The sequence below is a fragment of the Onychostruthus taczanowskii genome, unplaced genomic scaffold (genome assembly GCF_017590055.1).
Source record: "Onychostruthus taczanowskii isolate IOZ18803 unplaced genomic scaffold, ASM1759005v1 scaffold14, whole genome shotgun sequence".
NCBI lineage: Eukaryota > Metazoa > Chordata > Aves > Passeriformes > Passeridae > Onychostruthus > Onychostruthus taczanowskii.
The window spans coordinates 15,443,936-15,465,280 of NW_024498573.1; the positions used below are offsets into that span (position 1 = coordinate 15,443,936).

The following is a 21,345-nucleotide window of genomic DNA, read 5'->3' on the forward strand; positions in this document are numbered from 1 at the left end:
CTCTGGGCTGGCTGGACACCCTTCGCCTCCAAGGCCAAGCTCACACCTGCAGCACTGGTGGCTCCAGGAGAGCTCAGTGGCTTCAGGCTGGAGAGGCCAGGGACTGCCCAGCTGGGACTTCACATTCATGAGAGCAACTGTTCAGGGAGCAAGGATGAAAAGACCTGCCAAGCTCTTTGGGAGGACAAAGGGAAGCAAAATGTCTCACTTAGAAAATGTTAACTGTGCCTGGGTTGAAGCATGGTCCTCTGACACCACGTGGCTGCAGATCACACACGAGCACCTCAAAGCATGATGCCAAGGGAGATTTCAGTGGGTTTCCACCACACTGGTGGGATCATTCCCAGATTCACAAGTTACTTTGTGTTTAGCTCTATTCCCCATCAGCCTGGGCCACTGCAAATAACAACTGCATGCCTGGTCCAGAGTCATCTGGGATGCCAGACCTTGGTGAAGTGAGCCTCAGACACAGTTTATTTACAGCTGTGCAGATACAGAGCAGCTCAGCCATCAGCAGGTCAGACCTCCAGCTGGTCTTCAGTCCCAGCACTGAGAACAAAGCAGGAGGGAGGGAGGAGGTGAGGACAAAGAAGAGAGGGGAATAAGGAGGTGAAGAAAAGAGGGGAGTAAGACCAGCCAACTCACAGGCAGGTCTGCCATGGTCACCCAGTAAAGGCCAGGCCAGACTGGATTTGAGAGCAGGTTTGGGGGGTTGGTTGAACCATAACCATGTGGCACATGTTCCTGTGGGGGGTGGAACTCACAAAGCACAGCACAGCCACTGCAATCATGCAAGTCCATCAGGCCAAGCTCACCTGGCAAAGTGAGGAGAACATTTACAACACCCAGCCATGCTGGGCAGCAGGGAAGGGATTAAACTGGAGGGGATTGCTCCAATGACTACACCAATGAGGCTACAAACAGCCCAATGGCATCACTAGGATGACAGCTATGAAATCTGTGGACCCAAACTGGTGTGTGGAGAGTTAGACTTAATTGGAGAACAAAGGACTGTTTCAGCTACCCTTCCCACAGAGGTCTCCAGAGGGACTTTAGGGAGGGCTTGTGATCCCCAGCAGATGAAATAAAGGTCCCAAAACTAAACCCAGAGAGCCCAACTTTCATTCAGGTGCTTCACATTACCCCCCAATCCTCTTGCTCCCAGCACAACTCAGCACTGCCTGTTCTGCTCTTTCTCCTTGTTTCACCTTCTCCCGTGACCCCGAGCCTCTCTCTGCTGCAGAGCATCCTCAGCCAAGGGCACTGACAGCCCACAGAGGCTGATAAAGCACTCAGCCAGGCACTCACCCAGCTACAGAGTGAGCCAGGAGCACGAGCAGAGCCCAGGTGAGCAGCAGCAATGATCTACATGTTAGTTTAGAGCACCTGCCCACCACTGGCACGTCCTCCTGTATCTTGAGAGTATCCAAACCACGCTTCCTCCACCTGGCCCACGTTCTCTCCTTACCCCCAGGGCTTCACCTGCTTGTTGAAGTCAAGGGAAGGAGCAAGAGGAGAACTCAACAGCAGAAAACAAGCACAAGGGATTACCTGACCTTCTCAGAGACTTCAAACTTTATCTTATCTTTTTAAAATTAATCTTTGAGAGTGTTTTACTAGCTCTGTCCTGCACAAACCTTCCATCTCAGAATGCTATCCAGATTTCTCTGACCCTTCTTCCATTTCTGCCTCCATCAGAATGCTCTAAATGTCAGCACTGGTTCCTATCCTGTTTACCCAACATGTGCATAGCCACAGACTCCTGAACCTTGTTTAGCTGCCTCATGCTGCACTGTGACAGGATCACATTACCATTCTGGGCTCTCTGGATGTTGAAATGAGCATAAAGGGCTTTTCTCTCTTTGTCAGGGCACACGATCAAGTTACCACATCCCTGCAAGTCCTTGCCTGTGAGCTGAGCCACTGTGACCACCCAACTGCACAACCTTAGGCTGTGACAAGCACAAAACCGTGTCTCCTTTAACACATCTTCACCACCAATGAGGCTACTGTAGCGCAAATGAAGCTGTGTGGAACCTCATGCTATTCACAAACCAGGTGCTGGGGGCATCAGTGTTTAAAATCCAGCAAGTGATTTACAAGATTTCAGTGAAACAACGAGGGTAGGGACAACCTACAGATGACTCTGAATACAGATATTGAAAAGAAATGCATGACTTACAAGAATGAGATACTTGTCTGCTCTCCAGATCATCCCACCTCACAACATCTTCATCACCTCCCCATATGCTGTACACACATGCAATTCTATGATACAACATCAATCACCATAAAAATCAGAGAGATTCTGAGTTGTTCAGATAACACTTGGGAGACACTGCATAAAAGGAATGTGAAGGGAAAAGTGAGTTACAACTTTAACTCTGGGGACTTTGCCATCTCTTCCCATGATTAGGGAAAACAAAAGCGATGATGCACCCACAAAGGAAAGTTTAACAAAAGGGGAAATTTCTGTGTTTCCTTTCTGAGATGTGGGTTTTAAGAAAATAGCATTAATCTAATATGATGCAAAAAAGTAGCATGGATCTCTTCTGGTGAAAACAAAGGGAAAATCCTGGGGAAGGATGGTGTGGCCATGGCATTAATGATCCTGTATCTCAGCTTGGTATCTCTGGTGCAATGCAAGGCTAAGCACTACACAAGAGCACATTTTAAGTGCAGTTTTCTAATCAGAAAAGCTTTTAAAGAATACATGGCCAGTGCCTGCTGTGGCTGCAATCAGATTTCTTTTAAATTCATAAAAGACTGAGCTTTCAAAGGAGGAAACATCCCCATAAAATCTGCAGAGCAGAACTGCCAACAGTGAGGCACAGACAGCTGTGCTCTCAGCTCTGGGCATCTGCAGCTGGGATGGAAACGCACAAAAAAAAAAATAAAAATCCCTCCCTGGTCCTGGCTTTCCAGGGCTTTTGCCAGGATCCTGGTGGACTCCCACTGGAGAGAGACCCCCTGACATAGACATAACACCCTCCACCAGAAATTGCTGAGCCAACATCCAGGCACCAGGATTCTAATCTACACTTGTATCCCCTCCTTGATTTTTATTGCTCTGTGCCCATTTTCTACTGCTTTTGGGACAACTGAGTAGGAGGGAATGCTAAAAAGCATTTCAGCCACAATAAATCAAATTAAGGATTTGGGGAAATCTGTTCTTGCTTTCTGGAGACTCAGAAAAATAGGATGGCAGGGCATGGATGGATTTTCTGCAATTTTCTTATTACCTACGCTTAGAAGACTCATGTCTTTTTTCTTGTACTTCCTACAGCCTGTGTTGGTTTTATCAACTATCCTCAAAAAAAAAAAAAAAAAAAAAACACCAAACCCAAACTCAAAAACAAAGTGATAAAAGAAAACCCTGTTAAATCAAACGCCATAACAAGCACACCTTGCAAGTATCAATAACTCCATGTACTGAAAGAGCTGGGAATGCTTAAACTTCAGCTGCAATTTTAAGTAGCATTTTCTTCAAGCTGCCATTGCAATAGTTATCAAATTTTCCCTCTCCAAGATAGACACCAGCAATATAAATCAGATTTTTTTTTAAAGATCTAGGGAAAGAAAGACCAGTGGCTTTGGGAAAAATCAGACAGAAGGAGTGATTAAAGAAGATTCCAGGAGGCAATAAAGCATTTATGCAAAATGTCTCATAATAGCAAATAAATTAGGGGAAAGCAGCTTGTATGGGGGGAGTGGGGGAGAGGTACTTACACTCTTCTTCCATAACAACTATTTTAGTTTCTGAGGCTGGTAAGACTTGTGGTGCTTTCGTTGTTCCTGGGGAAATTAAGGTAAGAAAGTAGTGAACAAAATATCTCTTTTGAGCAGAGCAGGGTGGGCTTAGCTACTGTGGGGAGGAGCAGAGGGGCAGGTGCTGCTGGGGGCACAGGCTGGGGGCTGTCAAGGGGTCAGTGCTGGTTTAGGACAGGGGATTGAGGTGACAGAGGCAGGACAAGGAGTGTCCCTGCAGGGGATGGCACAGGGCACGATGTCCCCTCGCTGCGAAGGGCCTCGTGTCACAATAAAGAGGCAGAGATGGCTCAGGGCTCACCTGGCAGGAGATGAGCAAAAACGTGGCAGGTTTCCTTAGCCCTGATGGCCACAAGAGTGCAAAGATGGGATGGCAGGACATGGTAGTGGGGAAAATGTGGAGTTTAAGAAAAGGTGGGATTTTCTGAAGATTTTATCTCTTTGTACAAGAGCTGGAGGAACAGGAAACAGATGAAGGCCAGGACCCCAGGTATTAGGGGAGACAAGCATTCTTCTTTTGGAAGCAGGATACTGGGAACCCCAAGGCCACCAGCTCTACTCAACCCAGCACCAGCACCTTTGGAGAAGCCCCTCACACCCTCTGGATGCACAAAGGAGAAAGCCCCAGGAGCCTGGGCTGGGGGTGCAGTCCTGCCAGAGACAGGGGTGGGACCACCACAAAGAGCTAGAAGCAGAAAAAATTTTTTGTACAACTTGATTTTTTCTGCAGTGTTTGATAAGGGGCAGGGCAGTTGAGGAGATGCCTCGAAATTTTTTGAGGAAAAAAAGAATCTGAAACAGTCACATCTCAGCTGTGCCCTCATGGCCATGTGATATCAACATTACACTATTCAATCATAAGAACTGGGAAATGGGATATTTTTCTAAGAAAGCATCTAATTTACTTCAAAGTCATAAAATCTGCAATATATTGCAGTATATTTTGACTAAGTCCAGAAGCATTTCCTCAGAAATTAACGCCCTCACAAAGTTTCTCAATGCAAAAGCATTTATTTCTGAGCTGGGAGCTTTGTGAAAATGCTAGAATTGTAGAGGAGGAGTGAGGTGAGGGTTTGGCTGAGGGGTATTTTCTAAGTGCCAAGGGGTCTCTGCTCTGCAGCCACTCTCTCTCTCTCTCTCTCTCTAAAGATGTAGTGGGTTTGGTGACTTGCAACAGATCTGTATGGCTGAAAAGCTGCTTTTCTGAAACTGAAAAGTGGTATTGGAATAGAGCAAAGAGCACTTTGCAATGGAAGTCACAACAGGATCAGTGCTAAGGATGCTGGGGAAGAAGAAACAGGGAACAACACACATGTGGATTCAGATGCCCTGAGGAGTTTTCTACTGAAAGGTATCACAGAAGAAGTGAGGAAAGCTTGCAAGGCCCCAGGAAGGCCCAGCAGTAAGGGGAGAGGAACACTCCAGGACAGCACGTGCCTACATACTGAGGACAGCTGCTTACCTCTGGGCAGCTGCAGGGAAAAGAGGAAAAATATGTGCAAAGGGGTGACAGGGCCACAAAAGCCTCCAGGGATCAGCATCACCTGGGCTGCCCTTGCAGGGGCTCAGCTGGCCTGGCTGTCCTGGGGGTCTGCAAACAGCAGCAAGGTGTGCCTGCAGCTGAGCAGCGAGCCAAGGGCAGAGTGGCAAGGCAGCTGAGAGCATGGATTCATCCAGGCAGGGAACCCACCACATTCACAGTGAGTTCTTTGTGTGTCTTTCTTGGGTTTTTCAGGTCTTAACACATTTCTGGGCAGCTCAGGAGTGAGCCCATCCCTGCTGGGAGGGTCCTTGCCACACAGGGCAGCTTCCTGAGCAGGGAGAGCCGACCCTGGCAGGTGCTGCCTGCCCTGCCATGGCCAGGTGGGCATTTCCCTGGGGTGCAGCCGGGGCCCTGCAGCAGGCACGGCTCAACCACACTCCTCCTCTTGTGAGAGGGGTGCTGGTGCTGGGGAAGGGGCAGCAGAGGAGGCAGACAGGGCTCTGATGGCTGCACACGGGGAAGGGAGGTCGCACATGCAGCTCCCATCAAACTGGAGCAGTTTGTGTGGTGTGGGACAGCCAGGGAGAGAGCCAAGAAAGAAAAAAGGAGAGCACTGCCTCAGTTTCTTACTCGGGACACCTTTCCTATCAGAATTGGAAATAAACCCAGCAGAGCAGCAGGGCTGAGCTCACAGACATGGAGGATGAAGGCAGGGAGGTGTGAGCATGGGTGGCCTTCCTCCAGACCCTGCCAGCGCTGAGGCTCAGCAGGCAGGGGGAGGCTGTGTGACGCTGCAGCTTCGCAGAGCAACAGATTCAGGATGGCAAACATGCTGAGGCTGAGAGAGAAAATACTGCCAGAAAGCAGCAGGAGAAAGCTACCTTCCCTCACACTGGGATGAAACTGATGAGAGAACAAAGCCCTGGATCCCAGCAAAGGGCTGCAGAGCCCAGAGGCAGAGCCCAGCACTCAGAGCCGGGCTGCCACAGTGCCTGTTGTGAATGGCAGGAGGAAGAGCTTAGGAAATACAGTCACCCCCTCCCTAGCTGTGCCCTCCCAGCTTCTGGCAGCCACTGTAGGGACTTTCTGAGCCGGAGGGTGCATCCAAACCATCGTGTTAAGCAATATAATTATTATGACCAAGATAATAATAAAACCACCTAACCTCAGACTCCATCCGCTGAGCTCTAAGAGATGGAGCACACATTCTAGGATGAAAACCAGAAGCAACTTCACTCATCACAAAGCTATGGTCTAATTACTTGTCTTCTCGTGAGTTTTGCTTCTCAGAAATTCTTTAAAAAACGAAAACATCAAGCCCACCAGCTTTCCTTCCTCCTTACCCCTTTTTTAAAAAAAATACATGGACTGTAAGTTTATTTAAAATGTAAATTAACCACATTGCCAGTGACAGATAACAAAGATAAACATTTATGCTAAGCTGCATTTTTCTTATCTCCCAAGATTGTTTTACTCGATATCCTGAAAGCATGAAACAAAATACAAGACAGACCATGTGCAGAACCTTTCTGTGGAATGGCAGACAGCTCGAGACATTTGCTGGCTTCTTCACTTACCACTTTTCACATTCAGGCTGCCTTTTGCGGTGTCTTTCCCTAAAACGTTCTCCGCTTCGCAGCTGTACTCCCCAGCATCTTCAAGCTTCACTTTGTTGAATTGCAGTCTGGAAATCTTTCTGTTGAAAAGTACAGCAGACATTTCTTACTCGATTGCTGACCAACCTCATGAAGTGACAACCATTCCTGGCCCTGGGATGCTGCCTGGAGGGTCACCCCTGCTTGACAGGATGGGCTGTCTGAGTTTGCTGAATAGGCACTGGAGCCTGGATAGGATTTGGACAAGTCCCTTCCCAGGATTTGCTAGGTGTACATCTCCCTCTGAACCCACTGCTCTGAGCATGTTGTGTGGTTTGGTCTGACACTTGCTCTCATTCACACAAAAAGTCTCATGAGGAGTTGAGGCCCAGAGTGCCAGCACTCCAGCACAGGCTTTCCACACTGGAAAAAAGCCAATTTACTGATGGACAGCAGGATCTGCCTGCCAGACGGAGATGGGGAGAGGAGGTGCCTGTTCTGCACCTTCCTCAGCAGGGATGCTGAGCAGTCAGTGCTCCACCAGCAGTGCCACACACTCAGCACAAACACCCACGGCACCCAGGGGGACTCACCCCTTACCAGCCTGCCCATCCAGTCCCTGGGGTTTGCCCTGGACATATCACTGACATCATCTTGATCTAAAAAATGGGCAAGCACCTTGTGTCCCCCAAATCCACACTCCAATGGACTACAGATGTCTGTGGCTGAGCTGCACACATTCATCTTACCAGCCAGATGTGCCTCGAAAGAGCAGGAGAGGGTGGGTGTGACAACTGCCTGGGCCACCTCCCAGCCCATGCTACCTCCCAGCCCGTGCCACCTCCCAGCCCGTGCCACCTCCCAGCCCGTGCTGCTGCTCCATGGGAGAGGCAGAGCTCTGCAGCAGAGCTCTGCGTCGCTGCGGGAAGGAGCATCGCCTTTCCCACTGGCTATGACTCATTCTCTGGGATGGCTCTGACTAACAGGCAAAACCTTTTGTTGCCCAGTTTAACAGGGATCTATAGGAGCCTTCAACACACACTGAGTGCCACTCAAGAGATGTGGCACTTCAGATCATGAGATCGCAGTGGGACTCCCACATGAGACCCTCTGGTTTACTACATTTTCTTCCATTTTAGCCATCTTATCAAAACCCACCCTGACTGCTCTTCTCATCTCTGTTTGCTTTCTACCCCAAGCTTTTACCTCAGGTCTGTGTCACTTTATTTAGAGACTTGGAAGCGCTGCCAGCTTTAGAAAGAGGTCCCAGTGGCCGATGTTGCTGAAGGCAAATATAATTCCATTTATGTGGAAAATAATCATTAGCCTCGGACATAGTTGCAATGTTACACGCGTCATCCGAGAAGGACTTTTCTTTGGGATGTGCAAATCATTGTCCATAGGAAGCCCTTCACAGAAGCACACTGGCATCTTTTTAACACCCTGACAAGCTGTTCTCCTGGGAGGCACGGCGCAAGGACACAGCAGGAACATCTCACCAGTTATATTAGTAAATTAAAAGCACTTGGAGATGGCTTGGTGGAGCTCCCAGGAAACAGGCGCTGCCCTGTTTTACAGGATGCGGTCAAGTGCTCATTGCATGAGCTGGGGCCACATGTGGAGCAATTTCTAAATGAATGTTGACAGTATGCAAAGACCTCTTGAATCCCTCTGACTGTAGGTCTCCCCTAATCCATTCGTGCAGTGACTTGGGCCAACACATTCCAACATGGGAGCCTAAATAAGAGGGCTGATTCTGCCTCGACTCCCAGTGCAACACCCTTCTCTGACTGTTCTCAAATCTCTGAGCACAGCCTGTGACAGCCCTGGGCATGGTGGCCCTCACTGCTGTGCTGCCTCTGGAGTCAGGTAATGCACATTTAAGGACATTTAAGGGTGTGCAGTGCCTGCTGTTGCCCTGTGCCTGTTGGTTCCTGCACCTTGCTGGGAGGCACAAAGGGTGCCTGATGAGGGCTTGGGCTCTGCTGGGCTGCAGCACCTTGTTCAGGAGCAAATTCCCCACTCCCTCCATAGAGGAAGGTGTGGAAATGCTCATCAAAAGAGCCAGATGGCTCCAGAATGCAACTCCAAGCCTGCTCCCAGCCCAGCCATTACTTTCTCCCAGCTGTCTCAACCCTCTCTGCCAGAATACACCATTTGTTTTACAAACCAGCTCTCGGACAGGCTGCAGTGCAGGCAGCACATGCTGAAAGCAGCTTGGAAGAGCAAGGCTCTAACTCAGAGTCCATAGAAAACATCACCCTGGCACATCAGCATGCTGGGGCCCTCTGCCAGGGCAGAGCTGAGAGCATCAATGGACACACTGCCTTCAGCTGCCAGGGCACAGATGTTCTCATGATAATTGGCTGCATGGCAATCTCAGTCCACTGCACATTTCACCAGGTGGAGCAACTGGAAAAATCCACTACTGCATTAGAATATCACCTAGGTATGTGATCTTTTACAGATAAGGGGGGTGCAAGTCCCAAAGATATGAGTTAGGGAGTGGCACAAAAGGAGCCACACTTGACAGACTCCGCTGCAAAGACAAATTTCTCTGGGTGAGAGACATTTGGTCTTTTACCTGGAACTGGAGAGGAATGTGAGCAGAATAAAGAGTGATGATGGTATTTGGAGCATAGCAACATCCAGGTAAAACCAAAGGGGATTACTTTGTTTTAATGCACAAGACTTGTACTGTCAAAAGAGCTTATTTTTGCCATCACAATTTTTTGAAATTATCCTGGACTGGAAGATCCCCTTGAAAAATCAAGAGCTTTTTCTTGCTTTTCATAGCCCAGATCAATGGTGTGGCCCCTCTTGGTCTCCACACTGTGCTGTGTAATGTCTGGTGGCAGACTCAGGGGAAAGGAGATTATGGTTGGAGATATGGATCAGCTTTCATGTGGAGCATAAATGCAAAGAGAATTTCCCTGTTCCAAGAAGGATTGAAACAGCCAGAGAGCTACCTTGCTTCACAGAATTAACCGTGGGCCTTTTAATTAACATGGATAATGTCTGTGCACTGGAAGAACTGAACTTGAAGGATGTCAAAGGGATAAGTCCTCACCTGATCTGTGTGTGCCAAGGGTGACCACTCTGATTTTGCTCTATTTTACTATCTCCAAGCACTCCTGAAATAGCATGAAACTCCATTGGAAATTATCTTTTCCAAGTTGTGTTCCTCCCCCTGCTGTCCCCAGGGGCAGGTACTTTGTTCTCCTGAGTGCTGATTTCACAGGCACACCAAAGAGTGGCCTCCAAGGAGTTACACTGGGCACAGGAGTGTGGCAGGAAGGCTCCTGGGGCCAGCAGGCCCTGGGAGAGCCCTACGTGTGCGTTCACAAGGGTGCCTGGCTGCCAGACGATGCCATTCTTCTGGAGGAAGGCTCTGCCCCGGGCTGTTTGCTCAGTGAAAGGGCCAGGGTCACTGACAGATCCCATCATTTCGCTGCAGTGCAACTCTGTTGACATCTCTTTACTCCGGGGGAAAATCTGCCTCATTGTCTTCCCTGACCCTCAGCACATATGACTTAGCCACGCACTAATTATCTCCTGTAGTGCCAGTGGAGGGATAAGCCACGGGGAATATGCTGTCTGCAAGCTCTGAGGGATAGGATTCACAAGGAGACCTTCAGCCTGGCCAAAAGAAGATCCCCCAAAATACCTTTCTGGCCAAGAGAAAAGAGTCCCCCAGAGGGCAGTTTGGAGGGATGAGTAAATCACCCTCTTCAGTGCCAATCTCCAGACTACAATGGGAAACAGGGAGATCAGCCCTTGGCCAGGACCTACACAAAGATCCTGGCAAATTCTGGCTGGGAAGGGTGTCCTCATCAGCTGTAATTTAGACATCTAAATGTGAGCTCAGGCCCTGAGGCCTCCAGTGCAGTGAGAGGAGAAGAAACAGGCCCTGCATCTGAGCCAAGGAGGAACTTCCCATGACAGCAGTCATGTTCCCACCAGCACTTTGGTCAAGCTTGAATCGTTTTTCCCCTCTTACCTACTGCCAAGTGGAAATGGGGCCATCTTCCCAGGTCATCTCCTCACCAAGCCATTCATGTCAGAGCATGGGATCAGGAGAGAAGCTGCCATGAGCTGCCCCCGTGACAACTACACTGAGGAGACACTCCGTGTTCCCTGTGTGAGTTCAGCCACTTCTGCATCCTTCTGGACAAGAATAGCTCTAGGATTACTACTGTTGTAGTGTTTGATCAATCTTCTAAAAATAGGGTACACATAAGTAACAAAGAAGTCAAGGAATGAGCTGATGAAGAGAACTTGGAGACTACCCCATATGTGGCCCCAAAACTGTCAATGAAGAGCACTGTGCGTAGTAAGCACACCTGAAACCCTAGGAAAAGGAAATTCCCAAACATGACCCTTGCAAAGGACACAGTGGCTGCCCTGCTGTGGTCACCCATTAACTCCATTGCCCTCTGTTTGCACGGAGAGCCAGCAGCAGGAAGCACACTGGCATTGCCGAGAGCAGGAGTGCCAGCAACTGCTGTAACGTGCACTGCTTGCATCCTGCCAGAGATTTAATTGGTGCCTATCTGCTGCCCTGGCACTCTCAGCAAGCTGCATTTGCCCTGAAAGAGCAGGTTAATGATTGGCAAGAAGATTCAGGATATCCAGCTTACAAACCACAAGTGCTGTCCAGCAGCCATCGAACACTGGGCAGCCCCACTGGCTGGGGCAGGGGCTCTGGGGGGACACTTCCATCAACCCCAGCACTCAGTGGGTTAATTCAGGCAGAGGGAATCACTGCAATGCAAAGGCAGCGTGGGGAAGGCCATGGCAAAGGCCCTTTGTGAGGGCAGGAGCAGCCTGGAGCATTCTCTCCCTTGCACAGCCCCCCATATCTCTTCTCTGCCCTCCAGCTGTGCTCAGCAGAGCTGGGCGGAGCTGGGCAGGGCGGCTGTGCTCGCAGTGCTTGAGGAAAACAAGTGTCCTATGCTGGCTGCTCTGCCTCCAGAGCATCATCTGGCCAGCTCAGTATCATCTACAGAAAGAACAAATGGGAAAGGGGACAGAAATGCCCTCAAGCAAAGCAATCAAATAAGAGGGGTAAGGATAGGAAGGTTTGGAGTTTTCAGCTTGGCAATCATCCCTTCTCTATCTCCCTTCCTTCCCTCACACCACCTCCTGACCCGCTCTGTGGTTGATCTGCTGGGATGGTGGGAGACAGGTAATGTCCTTGCAGTGCCCAGGACAGGACCAGCCATCCCCTGACCCACTCTACCTGCTCTCTCCTACCCCTGTTCCCCAACATTAAAATGCTGTTCTAACCTGAAAAGCAGATTTGCCCCTTCTCTGCTCAGCAGTGCTGTGGTCCCTCTGTGCCCAGGCTTGGGACAGGCTGATTTTAAGAGGAAGACTCGCCCAGTCCTCACTCTGCAGAGCTGACACTGACACTGATCTCAGTGTGAGGGCCAGTTACTTCTGGGTTGGACAGTGTCAACAAGAGGGGACAAGATCGATAAGTACACTCCAAAGAGCAGGGTCACTTGTGCAACCCCCTCCAGGCTCAAATGCAGCCAGGGGTGTTCTGGCAATGGGAAGAGGTGTGGGGCAGCAGAGGCAGTGACACACAACCACACAGTGCCTGGAGTGGACTTTGTGGCTGCTGTGTTGAGAGGCAAATCCCTGTGCAATGCTGCTGCTGCTCTCTGTGCCAGGCCAGGCTGTGGCACCTGCCAGGGTGTGACGTCAAAAAATGAGTAAAAGCTGAGTTTGGGGCTCTGGCTGATGCACAGACCCAATGTCACTGCAGGGTCCTTTGTATTACTTCTCCTTGAATTCAGGGCAATTGATCCATCCTATGAATGCTTCCTCCAACCCCAATGCCAGGATTTTAATTTCTTTGAGAAAATTTAGGTCCTGGAGCAGTGCTCTGAGGCCAGCCCCCAGCAGGTTCTTTCCCTGCTTCCTGTGATCTCATACAGGAGCAGTCCCAAGACTTCCCAGGGACTTCCCAGCACCAAATGTGGAACAGATTCCTTGTTATCCCAAAGAGTGTGTGACCTCAATACAGAGACAAGGCCCCTTGAGTGCCAAGGTCTTACTACTTCAGCAACCAAACCATGAGCTGGCTCTGTGGCAGGGAGGGAGAAGAGGGCAGTGCTGCTGGGGAGAAGGCACCGATGTCCTAGTTTGGAAGTGTATATCATCCTCCACGTATTGGGTGGAGGATGATATGCTGGGCAAATCAGAGGCTGGACCAAAACTTCAGGGACTGCCAGAAGTAGGGAGGAAGGCCTGAGAGGACCTTTAAAGCAAAACACATTAGTTATAAAGAATTAAGGAGGAGAGGGAGGTGCCATTCCAAGAGCAGCTGTCACGGGGACAGCCCTGGACACAGCTCCGCAATGGAGATGAGCAGAGCCAGGCTGCAAATACTGACACCGGGAAAAAGCATTTTGGGGAACAGAAATCATGGGAAAGGGATGGCACCCTCACATGGGCAGGTAACTATTGCTCAAAACCTCTGTGAAACAGCACCGTGGTCATACACAGGGCGTGTAAGAGACCTAGATAAAGTTTTGGGTCTCCTCGTGTCATTCTTTTCTCCCCAGGCCATTTTTCTGCAGCTGGTACACGTCATAGATCCTCAGCAGTCTGCTCCATGGCAAATTCATGCCTGCAGGTCTGTGATGTGCTGTGCTGGGTGAACTGCCAGCAGCCTCAGCCCTCACCCCAGCCCTCCTCCCTGAAGGTAAAACATTTTAACTTAAACAGGATGAATGGGATTTCAGCTCATGTCTCAGTGACGGCCTTGACCTAATCTGTGACATTTTGCAACTGCAGTGGGCGAAGGTCTGTAGAGAGAGATTTTTATTTTGTTTTTGTTTGCAGCCAATATGGCTGGAAAGACCACACCAAATTTCAGGCACATAAAGCTCCTTCCACCTCCAAGTCTGCAGAGCCCATCAGCTGAAACAGCCCAGCAACTGACCGTGACTTGTTAGCAGCTATAATGCAGTCAAATTTGATTAAATGTCCATTCCCTGACTCTCTCAGGAGCCCCAACTTGCAAAGTTTGTGGATTGTTTGAGCTCAAGACCCAACTGCTTCTCCTTTCAGTTCTCAAATTCCCTGGTTCAGTCCCAGGTGCATTGGCCAAGATGATGTCCATCATCTCCTCTAAAACAACAAGCAAACAAACAAAGGAGATGGTCTCCTTCACACCCCCCTCCAATAAAGTGCCTTCAGCAGCTAAAACCAAATCCCAAATATCGGAGACTTATAATGCCATCGTGAGAGTTAGCGAGGCAGCAGCTCCCCTGGTGATTATAACAACACCGGTGCTTGAGAAGAGTCTTCGCTTCAAGGCATCTGGAATTGCTCTTGCAAGATCCATTGTCAAATGAGCTTTTTCCTTTGTTTAAAAATGTCAGCCCAAAGACCCCTGCCAGAGTGGTGGTATAGCCTGCTTGGGTTCACTCTGGCTCCCACAAGGCTTCAACAGTCCTCTTTGCCCCTCCTTGTCTCCAGGCTTAATTAGGAAATCATTTATCTTTATTGGCACTCTCTTTCCCCTGCTGCTTTGGCATTATTTTTTTTTTTTGGCCTTCATTCCAGTGCAGTGAGCTGTACAGGGAAGACCACAGCCCCATTCATTGTGGGTGGGGAATAATCTACAACTGGGAGCCCTACAAGGAGGACCCCAGCAATGAATCTGCTCAAGTGGCATCGCCTCTGGGACTACTGTACAGAAACAGGAGAGGAGGGTATCCCTTGGCTCCACTTACAGGCTAACAATAGGGATTCCTGGTGATACTGAAAGTAGGACACTACTCCCAAGGGATGTCATATGGTCAGCCTGTCCCAAACTGAACTGCCAACCCTCTCCAATCTAATGATACGCCTACTTCATCACCCCAGCAATGTCCCTTGGTAGAAGAGCACACAAAGGGAAAGGGCTGTAAGGACAGGCACAGCTCGGGGACTCACAGGCTCCTGGGCTCCAGCTGAACATCTGCGTGTCCCAGGCTGAGCCTTGAGCATGACTTCAAGAGGGGAAGGTCCTCTACACCTCTACAAGCAAAAACTCCCTTGACTTCCTCCACAGCTGGCACTTGACCATTTGCCAGGATAGTCAGAAAGTCAAAACCCTACCTGAACTGCTCGGGAGCCTCAGTCAGACCTCAGACACACTCAGCCAAAAATGGCGTCACTTTGGCAGCTTGGGGGGAGAGCCCTTCACTAGGCTGTATTTCCACTACCACAGGCAATTCTTTCTTGGTAATTTCTCTGGGTTTCCCATCAACTGTGCTTTATTTAAATGGAGATGGAGATAAAATTCCAGCCAATAATTTATTCCACCTTAAAGAGGTTTCCCCTTCATGCAAGCTGGGCTTGCCCCAGCCTGTCACTAATTACAGATGGAACATGAAGTTCAGAAAGGAGGAATCAGAATTGTTCCCCTCCCTCCAGCAAATATCCATTAAAAAAACCTGACTCCTTTGCCTGATGGCACCAGAAGTTTTGCCGGTAAGTTTAAAAAGAAGAGGGAAAATGATTGATGGAAAAGCTGAAAAGCTGACATGCAGTTAAGTGCTCCTCTCCTCCTTACAATATATACATCCCTTATTTTGAAAGAGATCCCCTTTTCTAGAGATCAAACAAAAACCTGATCACGAAAAAATGTGCTTCAGTCATACTTTCTAGTTAGAAACCTCAAGGCTTTTTAAACACACGGGGAGGAAAGCCAGGAATGAATCACAGAGGGCAACCATGTTCTTGTCTCCCATTCTAATCCTCTGCATGCTAAAGATCTGTGTGCTGGGGGCAGATTTCAGCTGTGCCCAGCTCTGCCAGGGTTTCACAGGGCCAAGGGAAACACTATGGACATCACTTTGCTGGAGGGCTCCTTTTGCCTGGCTCCAAGAAAAAACTCTTTTAGGTGTTACACTTCTAAAGAAATGATCCCGTGCACCAGGCCAGGTCCTGCACAGCCTGAGACGTTTTTGCTTTGTGTACTTTCCCTGTGAAGGTCCCTTCCCAGTGCTCCATTTCTGGCCCTCTGAAATCCCCACTCTGAACTGAAGGGAAGCACAGAGGATTATCTGGAAGCCAGTGCTATCTCTAAGTAGAGCCAGATGTATAAATCCCATTATTCTTAAAATAATCATTATAGAGTAAGATGTCCTTTCAGAGATTTACAGTTTGGGATGCTTCTCCTTCTCTGGAGTCCCCTCCCAACACGCTGGAAGTAATGCTCTACACCCATATCACATGTCCCTCCACTAAACTTGGCCCCACCAGCTGCACAATGAAGACATCAAAGTCATGAGGGCTCTCTCAGCCCTCAGCCTGCTCTGAGCAGTTTTCAGTGTTTGTTCCATGCAGTCAAGACCAGAGGAGGCAGGTCCAATGCCAGCAAACACTCTGCCTCGAGTTTTTCAGCTCCGGGGCCCAGCAAACGCGGTGCAGGGGACAGAGGTGGCAATGCCAGGGTGGGTGTGCACTGACCCACCCAGATGCTCTCAGGGAAGTGCTCCTGCACTGCTAAACAAGGGGCAAATGCTCACTGGGGAGTAATTATCTCAGAACTGTCCCACAGGACTACAGAATCATTTTGGTTGGAAAAGCCCTCTGAGATCACCCAGTCCAACCATTCCCCCAGCACTGCCAAGGCCATCAATGAACCGTGTCCCCAAGTGACACATCTGCACAGTTTTTGAACTTGCACCACTTCCCTGGGTAGCCTGTTCCAATGCCTGACCACCATTTCAGTGAAGATGTTTTCCCTAATATCCAAACCCCCCTTGACACAGCTTGAGGCCATTTCCTTTTGTTCCTGCTCAACAGCTGCTTGAGTCCAGTCTCCACAGCCTGGTCCCAGCACAAGACAGACACATTTTAATGGCAGCAGGGAGCAGAAGCTGGGATGGGAAGCAATTCTGGGAATGCTTTGGGCTCACACCTTTGCTGCTGAGGGAGTCTCAGACACTGGAGCAGGCCGGTGCTCAGCTTTCCTTAAAATGTTTATCCTTGGGCTTATTTTGCCAGCAGGAAGCCCTGCCAGCACCACACATCTTTGGCCTCTCACTGGAGAGCCAACATGTTGCCATGGAAACTGGTAAATGCAAAATTATGACTTGACAGCAGTGTCCTGAGGAAAGGGGACCACCTTCCTTCCATTTGCTCCTGTCCCTGGCCCAGGGACTGAATGTCCCCATGGCTGGGGGTGGGATGCCCTCCTGCCACAGCTTTGTGCTGGACACGGGGTGCCAGGAGGTGAGGAAGGGCTGGGATAACTGGGAGCACAGCAGGGGAGTACTGGGTGTCTGCCCTGGGGCTGGCTGCTCTCTAGCTCTGAGGGAAATTTCTCCCCAACCTCCTGGGCAGGCAGGATTCCCATGCCTGGCTGCAGGGCATGCTGCAGACAATTTTCCAGTGCATCACAGCCCCATCAGCCATTGCTAAACAACCAAGGCCATGAGACTGACCAGGGACACCAAAAACAGTGAGGGGAGCAGAGGAGAGATGTGGCAGCAGCCCTCTGGCCACGGGGAGCAACACATAACTTTCTCAGGCCTTTCTGGGAAAAGTCTGTGAGAAAATTAGAAAAAAGAAAGAGAAACAATTCTTGTCCTCACTTGCTACACCTCTTGTTCTGAACATGTAGAATGTGTTGTAAAGATTTGTTTACCAAAAAGTAGTTTCCTAATTAGCCAATGGTGATGGTGTTTAGATTAGAGGACCAATTTTTAGGTCCAGGTCCCTCCTGGGGACCATCTATAAAAGCAAGAATGTTTCTTAATAATGATAATAGAATAAAGAGATTGATCTATCTTCTGAGGATCAGAGATTCAGTGCTAATTATTACCCAGCTGGGGGCCTGTTACTGGGACATAGAGAGGCAGGCACAGCTCTGCCCTGTCCCTGCTGCCTGCAAGCCCAGACAGTCCTTCCTGAGCAGACAGCACCCAGTTATCCGGGGCGCACTGACCACCTCACTGCCTCATCCCAACACAGCCACAAGCCCTAGAGTTATTACAAAGGCGGTCAACCATCTTGGGTGTGACTCTGAAACCAAACCCAACAGGACTGAAATTAAATTAGGGCAATTGGCAACGCCCCGTTCAGACACAGAGTGATTTTTCTAACTGATTTGTAGTGGCTTCTTCTTTCTTTAAAAATTGCTACTCTAACAAGTCCATGATGACCTTGTATTCACACACCCACAACACATGCTAGCAAAGAATTAGAATCAAATTTTCCAAGGGGTCAGGCAGTTGGAAGCTGACTTTTGCTGGCTAGGTCAGGATGTATGAACGCAAGCATAGCCATGATAATGGAATAATTTTAAGATACATTATATGTAAATATTGGGCCTTGAGAAATATCAACATGGATTCATTTGAATCCATTCCCAGTGAGAACGCCTTAGCTTGGTCATTGGAGCCTCTATCTCCAGGTGCTTTAGCCCTGCCTGCATGAGGTGGTGCTGAGGGTGACAGTCACTGAGAGCCACCTGAGAGCTTTGCTGGGTGGGGACTTTGGGGCAGATGTGAGGGAGCTTGCCCTGGGTGGACAGATGGAAGGATTTGCACAAGACGAGGTCTCTGCAGATGACCATGACACCTGATCAGTGTGGTGAGGTAATCTTGCATCTCAGCCCTGCTCAGTGTAGAGAAGACTGAGAGGGGACCTCATTCATGCACATCAATATCTCCAAGGGGTGTCAGGGGATGGTGCCAGGCTCTTTTTGGTGGTGCCCAGTGACATGACAAGGAGCAATGGCCATAAACTAAATCATGAAAAGTTCCATCCCAGCATGGGGAAGAACTTCTTCACACTGAGGGTGGCAGAACAGTGGAACTGCTGCCCAGGGAGGATGTGGAGTCTCCTTCTCTGGAGACATTCCAACCCCACCTGGACATGTTCCTGTGTCACCTGCTCCAGGTGACCCTGCCTTGGCAGGGGGGTTGAACTGGATGATCTCTAGAGCTCCCTTCCAGCCCTAATTTGTCATTCTGTGATTTTTCAGTGGCCTTAGATGCTTCTGTGTCCACCTAAATTCAGGAGGGAACAAACCAATTCCTCCTACAGCCCGGCTGCTGAGTGATGGGGCAACAGCTGGGTTTGGGTACTTCTGCATCCAACCCCTAATCACAGAGCAGGAGTCACTCCAGGCAACCTGAGCTGCCCACAGCTACCAGGGAAAGCCTCCCCACGTCACAGGACACCTGCCTCAGGTATCCAATGCCTCCCTGACCCCAGGACAGCCCATCCACAAGCCCAGCACCTTCCCTGTGCATGCCCTGCTCCTCTCTCCACGACTCTCTGAGGACACTGGGGATCTTGCTCGCTCTCCTGGCCATGGTAACTGGGCTGAGGGTGGTCCTGTGGCCCTGAGGGAGCCCTCAGTGCTGCTCAGCAGAGACTTGGGGAGCACAGCAACACCTCCAGCCAGATGGCCGCAGACCCAGACCCTGAGGGAGCAGAGGCAGAGCAGCCCTGTGTCATACTTACTTCCCATTCCCATACTTGATCCGGATGTCTTTACTCTTCTTCAGCTCCTTTCCATCTTTAAACCATTTGTAGGATGGCTGAGGGTTTCCAGCAGTCGCCTCACATTTCAGGGAAATCTTCTCACCCACGTGAACATTTGGGCTCTTCAGTTTCTTCAGTTTGGGAGGAACAGCTAGGGAAAGAGAAAGGGGACACTGTGAAACCTGCCCCTCTCAGAGCTGTGCACACACAAGAGGAACCCCCCCAGCCCCTCCCCTGGGCCAAGCTCCTGCTGCCCCCTCTGCCACGAGGTGACAGAGAGGGGCTGCCCGGGGAAAACAGCACGCAGGGAAGGAGCATGGAGTCAGAAACGTCCACACAGGGAACAGAGGGAGCCCTCAGGTCTGAGGCTCCCCGTGACCAGATTTGATGGTTCCACAGCAGCCCTACCCATGCAGGCAGGACCCTGTGTCTCCTGTCCCTGCAGAGCTCTGCCGAGCTCTCCAGGCTCTCCCACCATGCATGAGCTCAAGCTCTTCATGGATTATTTTCCCCTGCTTCTGGCCATTGCTGCTGCAGATTATCAACACCTACCTGAACTCTGGGGCTGCCACAGGTGTGCTGCCAGTCCCACAGCCCCAGCAGCCCCAGCCAGAATGTTTCAGTGCAGATGGAGCAGAGGCAGGTCACAGGGAGCAGGCCCCTGTGCCCCAGATGCTCCAAATCTGCTGCAGAGACCTTGTTCAGCTCAACATCAGCAGAGCAGTAACCACTGAGAGGGGCTGCAAGAAAATCCTGCATGTGTAAGGAGTTAGGAGGAACAGCCATTCTTCAGGCTGCAAGAAGAAAAATTAAAGAATAGGTATTTTAAATGGTTTTCTGCCAGCAGTGTCAGGCCGGCCAGCAGCCTTTCCAGCCTGGAGCCTGGCTCTGCACGTGGGTGTTTCAGAGAGGTGATTTTTACCATGCACCTGGAACATCAGACAGAGAGGGAGACACTTCTTATCAATCTCTGCCAGGCTTTATATTAAACCTGACAAGAAAGGATTAGCAGGCTTGCAATTTTTCTTTCAACTGACAGCTCTGCACTCTTCTAACTCCCTTTTTCTTTCTCAGTGCTAACCTTAAAAAAGGAAACAGCAACTTGCTGGCTTTGCCTTAAGAATATTGGTAACAATGGTTTCTCCTTGTCTGAGGTGTGTTACAGATAGATAATTTCCTCTTTCTAATATGCACAAACCACCTTCTAATTGCTTTGTGCATTCTGATCTTGCGAAATGGCAGAGCACTCAAAGGCTGAGGGACTGGATGGGTTTCATCAGAACAATCACTGTTCTACAGACCTTTGTGTGTCTCCTCTAGTTCTTCATGCCAAGCTAAGTTTAGTGTAGGTTGATAGTATTTAAAGACTGTTCTCACCAAAAGGGATCTTACATGAAATAATAAAAAGCACAGCGATCATCAGGAATATGCTCCTGAGGTAGGAAGCTCTCAGCACTCTCATATTCCTGATGGGAATGAGAAGCTAAATTGCCCTTAATCAAAAGGATCTCAACATGGATAGAAATGGAACAGTTCAGGGTAACAGGAATTAGCCAAGCAGAGCTCACAGTGACTGAAAGGCAAGCCCAGGCTGGGAGTGGGTAACGTGGTCCCAAGCACATCAGACTTTGCAGCTGTGGCTGCCCCTGGATCCCTGGAAGTGTCCAAGGCCAGGCTGGACAGGGCTTGGAGCACCCTGGGATAGTGGAAGGGGCCCCTGCCATGGCAGGGAGTTGAAATGAGATGAGTTTTAAGGTCCCCTAAGGCTGATTCAACCCAAACCATTTCATGATTTTCTAATGGGACAGGGACAGCACAAAACCATTGGGTCAGCTGCAGGCAAGGGATGCAGGCTGTGCACTGACATCTCTCACTGCTTCCCAGGTCACTGTGCTTTGGCACAAACAGGGACTTCTGACCAGAAATGATCTCAGCTTTCACCAAACTTTAGGAATTCTGTGAAAATCCAAGGTGTCATGGGTTTTGTGAAGCCCA

General features: G+C 49.7%; 1 protein-coding gene across 1 annotated transcript in view; it reads right to left on the bottom strand.

Moving 5' to 3' along the window:
• The window catches only part of NRG2 (neuregulin 2), a 153,402-nt gene that overhangs the window by 35,863 nt on the left and 96,194 nt on the right, over positions 1–21,345 (bottom strand). Inside the window, exons 2-3 of the mRNA XM_041397768.1 lie at positions 19,330–19,501; positions 6,829–6,947 (exon numbers count right to left, since the gene is read on the bottom strand). Coding sequence (XP_041253702.1) covers positions 6,829–6,947; positions 19,330–19,501 — 291 coding nt within the window. The remainder of the gene's footprint in view (positions 1–6,828; positions 6,948–19,329; positions 19,502–21,345) is intronic.